The 11,042-nt window shown below is 35.0% G+C and overlaps 2 protein-coding genes across 3 annotated transcripts; one reads left to right on the forward strand and one right to left on the reverse strand.

Moving 5' to 3' along the window:
• The first annotated feature begins 1,753 nt into the window (after positions 1-1,753).
• Positions 1,754-5,567, forward strand: LOC109061820. The gene is made up of 6 exons (XM_042727248.1): positions 1,754-1,827; positions 2,816-2,877; positions 3,286-3,652; positions 3,961-4,080; positions 4,255-4,345; positions 4,518-5,567. Exons 2-6 carry the CDS (start codon positions 2,839-2,841, stop codon positions 4,888-4,890), a joined length of 990 nt encoding a protein of 329 aa, XP_042583182.1. The 5' UTR covers positions 1,754-1,827; positions 2,816-2,838; the 3' UTR covers positions 4,891-5,567.
• A 31-nt stretch (positions 5,568-5,598) lies between these two features.
• On the reverse strand, positions 5,599-10,496 carry LOC122133981 (ras-like protein family member 12). Of its 2 annotated transcripts, none has more exons than XM_042727250.1 (6): positions 10,119-10,496; positions 9,901-10,013; positions 9,400-9,456; positions 8,633-8,703; positions 8,262-8,452; positions 5,599-6,413 (listed from the first exon to the last, which is right to left on the reverse strand). In XM_042727250.1, the coding sequence occupies exons 2-6, from the start codon at positions 10,010-10,012 to the stop codon at positions 6,080-6,082; spliced, it is 765 nt and encodes a 254-aa protein (XP_042583184.1). In that variant the 5' UTR covers position 10,013; positions 10,119-10,496; the 3' UTR covers positions 5,599-6,079. The 2 variants fall into 2 exon arrangements, with proteins under 2 accessions (XP_042583184.1, XP_042583183.1); XM_042727249.1 differs by having other exon boundaries at positions 8,633-8,706; positions 10,119-10,495.
• Positions 10,497-11,042: the final 546 nt, after the last annotated feature.

The following is an 11,042-nucleotide window of genomic DNA, read 5'->3' on the forward strand; positions in this document are numbered from 1 at the left end:
CATCCCAAAGTATTCTAGAGTCAAGTGAGGACATCTGTCCAACAGCTAAAGCTTGGCCAAGATTGGGTGATGCAATAGCACAATGATCCAAAGAAAACCATGCAAATATACGACAGAACGGCTGAAAAATAAAAGAATCAAGGGGTTGCAATAGTCCAGTCAAAATCCAGAGCTCATCCTGACTGAAATGCTGTGGTGAGGGCTGTGCATAAACAAATGCCCTCAAACCTCAATAAACTGGAGCAACGTTGTAAAGAAGAGTGGTACAAAATTCCTCCAGAATGATGTGAGAGACTGAGTAATTCATACAGAAAATGATTAATTCAAGTTATTGCTGCTAAAAGCGGATCTACAGGCAATTGAATCAAAGGGTGTCCTAACTTTATCACACATGGTTTTTCCAATTTGGCTTAATTTTGGTTAAAACACAGTGTGATATGTAATGAGATGTTGTTCATCTGAAGTTTTATTTTCCAGATTTTAACTATATGAATTTTAATTTAAGCTATATATATATAGTATATATCTATATATATATATATATATATATATATATATATAATATATATATATATATATCTATATATATATATATAGCTTAAATTAAAATTTATACATTACATATCACAAATGTGTGGTTTGGTCCAGGGGATTGTTTACAATTGTTAATTTGGATTTTTTTTTTTTCATGTTTGCTCCGCCCCCTACCGGAACATACAGGAGATTCTCATTCTGAATCTTTATTTTCCTACTTTACTAGTATATATATATTTAACACACATTTAAACACTCATACATAATCAAATGAAAAACTTACCTGAACTAATACAAGTTAAAAAAATTTTTAATAATACTGACAAAATTAATAAAATAAGACTTTTTCCAAAATGTTAGTATTTGTTAACATTTTTAAACAGAAAAATAACACCATGTAAATGGAAATTTTTAGCCAACTGTGGTGATGAGGTGTTCAAAGGTTCAAAGCCTTGAAGGAACCATACATAAACTACAACGCTACTGAAGTCCGTGCATCAGTGTATGTAACATCAGTTTTCCATTTCCATTTTCACTTATCAGAATTTCATCTTAAGGGAGCATCACTGGATCATCTCATTTGATCTCTTTAGGATTGGTTTCAAATGATATGGATTATAAATCCATTACAATTTTTTGAGCTATAAGGAAAACATTCTCAGTATAGTGATACTCCAGTAACAAGTGGCTTTTATCACTTCACCTCTGCAACAATGAAAGTGATACCTAGTTCATTCACCTCTAATGGCTCCAAGTGCTTGCTATAAAGAAATAAAACCCACCTCTCTGTCTGCACAAGCAAACATACACCCATGTGACAGGTTCTTGACCCTCTCATCAATATTCTTTTGCACTAACATGACAAGGCTTGAGCAAGGCTATCCAAACAGCGACCAGAAAACAGCCTTACAGAACAAAACCATTTATAACCAGTGTTTAGAATGACTTTTACTTTGGCTAATTCATTTATTGCCTGCATTTATCTCAAGATAGCCTATAGCCTAAGATTTGTACAAAATAAACTATAAATGTACATATAAAAATATAAATATATAACTTCAGCTTCACCTAATGTAAAGAATATGAGCTGCTAACCCATTCCCTCATCTTCTAAAACATTCAAGTCTTGAGATCATAAAGACATCAGATTGCACTGTAAAATGGAAAGGAATTACATGGGTGTATCTCCTCCCATTTGTACTTTTGAAACTCTCTTCCATGGTAAAGCGTTCCCATCATGTGTAGTCATTCTTTCTGTTCGACACCGCGTCTGTCTCAAACTGTGCTCTTCGGGTGAGTTGAATTCATACATGTGTGCTTAAATGAGCATCCATATGGATCATACAGAAGCTCTGCGATCTTAGTATGTCATTGGCTTATTCTTATGATAAGAAATGCTGATAAGAATTATTGTATGAAATCTCGTCAATTGTTTGGTTCAAAATGCTTATTTTGAAATATTATTGTACTGTTACATTGTTATGACTTTTAATTGTTTTATACACTGTAAAACATTTCTGCCTACTTCAACGTTAACTTCAGTTCAATTGATGCCTTAACATTTTAATTATAATAAAAATGTCTGTACAAGTTATTTTAGCTTAAACTATATTAAACCAACATAATAAAAAGTCAAGCTGAATCTTGTTCAACTTAGAATATGTTGAAACTGGTTCAATTATTTTGATGAGTAAGAGTAATGGAAAAAAAACATGTTGCATATGTTACATTAAAAACATATATTTAAGTTGCATTAAAAATGTACATTAACATTAGATGATGTTAAATCCACTGCTGTTTTATATAGAATAGTCTATAAAGTATTTAATGCAATTACATCAGAAGTAACTATAATTGGATTACAGAAAATAATAGAAGTAATCCCTTACTTTACTCCTAACACTGATAGGGACAAACATTCAATATATAAAAAATGATAATTTAACCTTTATACAGTATATCTTGACTAAGGTGGTAAACACACACACACACACAAAAGAAGGCAATTTGCTGAAATGCAAACATTTTATAACATTGAGGTGGGCGAGATTCGACATCTGGTTTTTGTCAAGGCATGATATCTTATTCTCTAATTTGGAAAGGTTAAAATATTGCGCCATGATGGCATCTTTAGTCAAGCTGCCGACGTGTTCAGACATTGCATGTGTGGGGGAGAAATTCTCCGAAATGAAAGCACAAGGCTAATGAAAACTGATATGCTGTTTTTTAGCTGTTAATATGTGTGGAAGTATTAACACCTCGCACTGTATCTTGTGTTTAGGCAGACTCTGTGTTACAAGAGCGATGCTGCTGTTATGGATGACATTCTCTCTCACATGGTCTGGTATAGTACACTCTTATCCTCATAAAATTAACTGAGTGAATATAATGATAGAAGAATAAAACCTGGCAAGAACATGTCCACGGCTATGCTTCCCAAAAGCATTATATAAGTACACTCTCAGAAAAACAGAATCATTTTATCACTGGAAAAGCACCCTTTCAAAAGTTACTAAAAGGTACACTTTAGGTACTACTATGTACTTTTAAAGTACTAATATGAACCATTTAGGAGTGAATAAGGTGAAAATATATACCTTTTTAACTTCTTGTGCATTAATATTCTTTGTGGGATGTAATCACAGTTTTCAACAGATATCATCTGGCTTTAATTAATCATATTATTATAAAGATAAAATATACAAAATGAACAAAGATAGCTGTAATATGCTAAAAGTTTTTTTTCCCCCCGGCACAATCGGCTTTATGATCCACAGCATGAAGGAAGGTCTGTGTCTGGAGGACTCATCTGAAGGAGTTGTTGAGTTAAGGACATGCAGTCTGGACTCGGTCCTGCAGCAGTGGAAGTGGACAGATCACTGGTTCCTAGTAAACACAGGCACCCTGAGGTGTCTTTCTGCCATCCACACTGACCCAGTCCAGACTATCGCTTGTGATTCTGGTGAACATATCAAATGGCAGTGCAAAGCTCAACAGCTCATCAGTCAGCAAAACTCTCTGGCATTGAGCACTGAGAGAGGAAAACTCAGACTGAACAAGGGTGAACATGACACCTGGAAGTCTCTGGATGCGGGTGACATCTGCCAGAATAAACGGAGTAAGCAGAGGCCAAAACAACGAATCATTTGAGTTACTAATATTTTGAGTTATGTATTAATTCTGAATAGTATAGAAATTGTAACATTATTTATGTATTTTTGATCAATATATTGTATATTGTATTAATTTATAAATAACACTGACCCTACATTTTTAAACAGTAATTTAATAATTGTCACTAATAATCTAGTGAGTACAATATAGTAAGTATATTCCACCCTGAAATCCACTCCACTGACCTTCTTCACTTCATCTCTTCATGGTATTATGCTGTAATATATATCTCATCTTCATTGATTCTCTCAGGATCCAGAAGAGAAAGTGATTTAGAGACCGATGAGTTTGACTTTCCTGAAGGGCCGCCTAAACAAAGAATGACAGAGGCACAGATGAAGTTTTTACAGTGGTATTACCGTACAGAGGACTGTGAGTGTGAAAAGCTTGCATTTACTGTGATGTCCTGTTTGTCATGTTAACATGATTTCATTTCACCATGTATGAAATGGCCTGAATGACTTGGAGGTTTGCCGTGAGAAAAAGCATGCACTTGCATCACAGTAATACTCACAAATGGTTCAATGCCGTTCTTTTGTTTCACAGCAACATCGTGGAAGTTTGGCATGCTGGCATTTGCTTTTCTGGGTCTTCTGATTGGGGCGATGCTTCTGGTCATGGGCATGATGGCTAATAGGTTAGTGACACACGAGTAACACAATGGGTAAATACAAAATAACTTTAGTTACCAAAGGGGAGTTATATAGTTTTAGAAGTGCTACTTATAGGGGGAAATATCAGTTTCTGCTAGAGATCAATAGATATGTGAGAATATTCTTACATAACTTCCATTTCCGCTTCCCATAAAGGAACAGGAAGCAAATAGCCAAATACAAAGCAGCCTCAAAAGTCACAGCAGTGGAATCTGAAATGGAGGAACTGCAGGCCATCGTCACTGATAATGTCACAGAGGTCAAGGAGGAGAAAACCCATTTCACCCCATCTGAACCAATTACTACACATAACAGCCACAGGGAATGGGATTGGGGAGAGCCTTCATACGATAGCAAAGCCTCAGAGAGACTGAAGCCCGGAGAAATTGTGGTGACCTGGAAGGACGGGAATGTGTCTACTCTGTATCCTGAACCTGCAGAGGAAGAGGACATCCACAACACAGATGCAGAGTCTATGTCCCACAACTCCCCCCAAGGAATAGCTTCATCTGAGACGACTGCATTTTAATTTAGTCCTACTGTTTGTGTTAATTTTAACACTATATTCAAGATGGCATCGGATTGGTTGATAGACTATTTTAGAGTTAACCCAGGGCTGTAAGCACACCTACGTTAATTCAATTTAGTGGTGAATTAAAAATATTTTTTTTCAATGGGAATTTCTTTCACATTGGCAGACAAAAATGTTTAAATGTTTTGAAAGAAATGACATAGCAATTATTTTAAATGCTTATAATATTACTGTTCTACTGTATTTTGTTCAAATAAATGGTGCGCATTAGATTTCTTTCAAAAACATTAAAAGCATTAAAGAAATCTTATTTATATTTATAATAATTTGTTTTTATTATTTATTTATAATAATTTGTAGCTGCCAGTGTATATTATTACACCAACATATATGCTTATAGTCTTGGGTCAACCAACCATTTTTATAATTACATAATATATTTACACATATATTAATTTCACTTTTTATAGTTTATGTTTCAAAAGGTAAGTTTTACTTTTTTTAACACAAAAAAAACTTTTTTGTGTGCATCAAAATTGGTCATGAACTAACTTTTTTCTAAATCATACAGTAAGAGTGTACCATGCAAGCTTGCATAGATTAAATAAAAATTTTCATCTTCATATTTTTATTTTTATGCTTCCCATATGAAGCACTGTAAATTATTCTCTTCTCTCTCACACACTGTGATGCAATACAATACACTTGGTAATTTTAATCTTTAATCAATACTAACATAATTTTTTTTACAGTTTAACAAGAACTAATAAAGATAAAGGTGTTTATTTTGTCCTGAAACTTTCTTTGGTATTCTGTGCACGATTAGGTTTTGTGTTTTGATGTGTATAAAAATACATGCCCAAATGAATTCTATGAAATTAATATATCAAGTGGAAATTGGTTTTATCACAATAAAATACAAGTATAATTCCGGTGCAAAGATCAGTGAAACAAACAAAACAAAACAAAACAAAAAAATCAACAATTATAATAATATAATCAGCAATGGTAACAAAGATATTCATTAGCACTCTGATATACGTAGCACACTGTCCATTTTCATAAAGTTACCGCTTTCTCAAGTTCGTGAGAAACATTGTAATCCTTCAGGTCCTGTTTGTTTTAATGGTAAATGAGCTGATATGAAATCAAAACAAGCATTCCTCATTGTAGATTCTCTAGAGCATCAGAAGATCTTGAAGCCCTTGAGCAGTGTAAGTGTGGGGGCTCTGCGTTTGCTCTGAGCCCTCGAGGACTTGACTGTAACCAGCTTTGCGGTGGCTGGGGTGGGCAGCTCTTTATAGCAGGTGGTGAGCGGAGGGGCAGAGGACAGGCTGATCGCAGACTTGTCTTCGCTGATGAAGAGCGGACGGATACTCCTCTCTGTCTCTCGCCTCACTTCTCGAACAGCTTCGTGAAAGATGTGCTGAACGGACAGGAAGTCCAAGCAGGCGGAAACTTCAAAGAACAGGCAACCGAACCGCAAGGCCAGAGCAGCACCATCTGCCTTGCTCACCTGTCTAAAAAAATGTATTGTAAAATGTTTAACAAACACATTATGAAAGCATGTTTTATTCACTTTCCTTACATAAAATGCAGCCCTTTACCAAAATTAAAAAATTAATTCTGAAAAAAATATATGCTAATAATATATAACAAAAATCCTGAAAAAAGTATCATGGGTTTTTAACATAATAATAATAAGAAGAAATGTGTCTTAAGCAGAAAATTAGTATATTAGAATGATTTCTGAAGGATCTTGTGACACTGAAGACTGGAGTAATGATGCTGAAAATTCAGCTTTGCATCACAGCGATAAATTACATTTTACAATATATTGAGATAGAAAACAGTTAATTTAGATTGTAATAATATTTCTCAACATTACTGCTTTTATTGTATTTTTGAATCAAATAAATGCAGCCTTGGTGAGCATAAGAGAATTCTTTAAAAAAAAAAGCTTACCGACCCCAAACATTTGAAGGATACTGTGCACAGAGTAAATACTAAAAAGTAATCGTAATAATGGATAAAAACAAAACATAATCCAAATAAAAAGTGCATATGATAACTACAGCCTTAAGTAAAATTGCACAATAAAGAGTTAAAAAAAACTCTCTAATGCAACAGGAATGGCAGAGCAGAAAAAAACTGGGGATGAGCAGTTAAAGCTTTTATTTAATTCTGCGGTTACATAGATTTGATTAAGTCCAGCTGTATTATGGTCATTTCAAGTATGACACTGCATAAATCATGTAATGTGTTTGCATAATGAAAGGAAAATATAAAGGCGATAAATGGTCATTTCCTGGACCAATCAAATCCTTACTTAAACATTTTAGGGTCATGAAAAACTGAAATCTAAATATCTTACGGTAGTACTGAGCATAATTTTTGTAATTATATCCAGTCACAGGTCATACGTTCTTCCATTTAAACTAACAAAAGGACATTCATACAACTATGTAAATGCACTATTTCCTGCTCTGCTTGGTTAGTGTTTTGACTAACACACACTCTGACACAGGAAATTTGGGTGTTTAAGATTCACACTTAAAGGAATAGTTCACCTAATTTGATGTAGATGAGTTTGTTTCTTCATCAGAAGAGATTTGGAGAAATGTATCATTACATCACTTGCTCACCAACAGATCCTCTGCAGTGAATGGGTGCCGTCAGAATGAGAGTCCAAACAGCTGATAGAAACATCACAATAATCCACAAGTAATCCACATGACTCCAGGGAAACGAAGACATTTTAACTTCAAACCATTGCTTACAGCTACAATATGCATCCTCTATTCATAACACTGCTTTCTCCAGAAAAAAGGTGGCTAGTCTGAATCAGGAGAGAAATATGCACAAATCAAACACTGTTTGTAAGTGAAAACAGTTGTGCAAAACAACTCTAAACAAATATATTTGTGGATTTTGATGTGAGAGGATAACAGGAAATGGACACTTTCACCGGAGGAAGCGTTATATGGATTATGGACACATATTTTTGCCAGAGCGAGGCAATGGTTTAAAGTTATAACAGCCTAATGATGGATTTGTTTCAATTCACAAGACATTAAATTGATGGACTGAAGTGGTGTGGATGTTTTTATCAGCTGTTTGGACTCTCATTCTGACGGCACCCATTCACTGCAGAGGATCCATTGGTGAGCAAGTGATCTGTTCTGATGAAGAAACAAACTCATCTACATTTTGGATGGCCTGAGTTTGAGTAAATCGTCAATCGTCACAAAAGAAATTGTCATTTTTGGGTGAACTATTCTTTAAGATGCATTACCAGGCATTATAGCCTACATGTGTGTTGTAATAGCAATGTTTACTGAAATGTAATCAAAGGATGTTTAATTCACCTGTATCTCTCCATGTCCACCTTGTTTCCTAAAAGAATGACAGGAGCTTCTGGCTGCAGGCCTTTTGAGTAAAGAGTCACAGTCTCCAAGTACTGCTGGCAGGCCTCAAAGCTGGACCGGTTGTCAATGCTGTAGACAATGATGAAGGCATTGGCCCAGCCTAAATAACGCTCACAGTTGACTGGTCCATCCTGATTTAAATAAAGACAGATTTGTTTGCATACCGTAAAGCTGCCAAGGTTATGCAACAAACTTCCATTATGAGAAAGTAAAGCATCAACCATTATGAAAAGATCAATAAGAGACAAATGTTAGGTGTCAATCTGCATAAAGAAGAATCTTAGCAAAAGAGACAAAAAGGAAATCATTACCTGATCAGCCGTGTCCATCACTTTAACCAGAACTTGCTGTTGGTCTACAACTTCTTCTGAAGAGTAGGTATCTTGAAAATTAAATATGCAAAAAAAGATACTGAAAAAAACACAGAAACATTAAAACACTGCACTCCAGTTCAAGTTACATGTCAGTTGCATAATGTGTATTGTCTTCAGATGAAGTCTCTTTTTATTTCGGTTTTTCTCTAATAAAGATGACATTTTGGTTCCTGACATCCATGTGCTTTTTAGAATTAATTTTATTATTATTTTATATAAAGATTTCATAAAAGAATTACGTTGGAACAAAATGTGAAAATGTGATACAACTACAAAGCACAAAATTGAAGAAAGAAATATATGGTGCATTGGAAAAAGACCTACGACAAAGTTTTAAAGTGGTTTGGCAAGGCAAAGTTAAAAGTCAAACTTGTCATTTTAGTAACGTAAAAGCTGTCAGTATAAGCCTCAGCTTTTCATCTTCTGCCAAGGAGAAAAAACATGAAAATGACTTTTATGTAAAATCCTTTTAAGTTTTAAAGCCAACCATCTAAGGATCTGAGTCGCCCTTAATTACATCTGTATGAAACTAAACTGCCCTGAAGTTAATGCTCTAGTAAGGTAAAAATAATCTGCATGATTGATATGTTTTATTTTAAGATCAGGACCATAATCACCATAGACATTGAGGAGGACACGTCTCCTATATCCAGATGTTCAGTCACTCATTTCTGGTTTTTCAATGACTGCCTGTTAAAACTCACCAAGCTTTGGGTCATATTCACTGATGAAGCGCTTCGTGAGGAATTTCACTGTAAGTGCTGCAGGGGACAGACAAACTTCCTGTAAGTCTAAGTTTGGAAATATTTTCAATTACATAACAGAGCATCGCAACAGGATAATGGGAAATATTTGGCTTTTTTTTTTAAAGAATTTTTCTTAAAAACAAATCTCATTATGGGGAAAAGTTTTCTCTCTTGGTAAACAAGCTAATATCATTAACATATAATAGCATAACATTCATTAATAAAATCACTATCAACATTATGCAATGCTATACAGTCTGTTAAGTTCTGATACAATAGTTCAGATAGAATCAAATATCAATACATACAGGAAAATACAAATTCAAAACGATTTACAACGCATTCAAGGCTCATTTTGTCCCAAAAATTAAATGCACTAAATACATTAAGAAAATGTCATGACCAATGCATAATTATTAAACTATGTTTGTTATTAGGAACATTGCATGTTAGTCATACCTGACTTTCCAGATCCCATAGCTCCCAAAATCACTATGTTACACTCCGAAGGCTCATGCTCAGGAACTGTGACAATGTTGCAAGTTCTTGCTTTCCCAAACATCAGAGACATCCTGAAGACAGGATGAGACAGAGGAATGGACACATGAAGAAGCAGACCCAAACCAAACAGCCCATTAGACACAGTGCAAGTGTGCTTTGATCTACAGAGTTCATACCTGGATGATGCTGATGCCTGATTTCTCACCAGCGCTCTCTGCAAAACAGCTGCATCGCGTTATACTTCAGTATAAAAGACATGTCCACAACCACAGAAGACTCAGATGCACGTCTGTCCGTGATTGCTAGACTGTTTTCTTATTTTTCCAGGGCATTAGAAGCCTCTTCTGCTCGGAGAGGATGTGGAGAGAGGGGAAAGAACAGTGAAATGCTGGGATATTCTGGTTCGGTGGGCTGGAGCACATGATGGACTCAATCAATCCGGTGGATCCGCCTCCCGTGAACATAAAAAGAAACTTCAAAGCCCATACTATACAAGAATTCTTTTTAAAAACGTGTTTAATAAATCAACCCCCTCCCTTTACCAATTTAAGAATTTTTTCGATGACTTTTGAGAAGATTTTGCTACAGGAACTTGCAGGGGGAACTTTTTGTTGACGCTCGTCTCGCTCAAAAACCTTTTTTTTTTTTTTTTTTTTTTTTGAGGTAACCTAACGACGTTTTAAACAAACACTAAAAATTATTTGTAATGTTTTCAATTAATTGATGAATAAGAACACCATTTAAGAACTGTGCTCGCTACAGTTCCCGCGGTTACAGCCACCAGAGGGCCTCGGTAATTTTGTGGTGGATCAAAAAACTGAACATTTTTACTGTTATAAAGGTCCCAGTTGTAAGAAAGGTGTTTTCTTTCGCCATTCATTTTGCCTTCAGCTGTCGAAGTTCAAACGCGTTTCGTAATTTGCGTCATGATCAATCATTATCAGAAGTGATAATCAATAATGTTTGCCGTCACTGGTTTTTCTCTGTGGATTTTTTAAACCTCTTTGAACAGCAAATAAACATTACCATTGGAAAATTCTGTTGCAAGACATGGCCTATTATTTACAACAGCATTTCTATAACATTTGGGCTTAGGCTCT

Source organism: Cyprinus carpio, chromosome B7, assembly GCF_018340385.1.
Source record: "Cyprinus carpio isolate SPL01 chromosome B7, ASM1834038v1, whole genome shotgun sequence".
In the NCBI taxonomy this organism is placed as follows: Eukaryota; Metazoa; Chordata; class Actinopteri; order Cypriniformes; family Cyprinidae; genus Cyprinus; species Cyprinus carpio.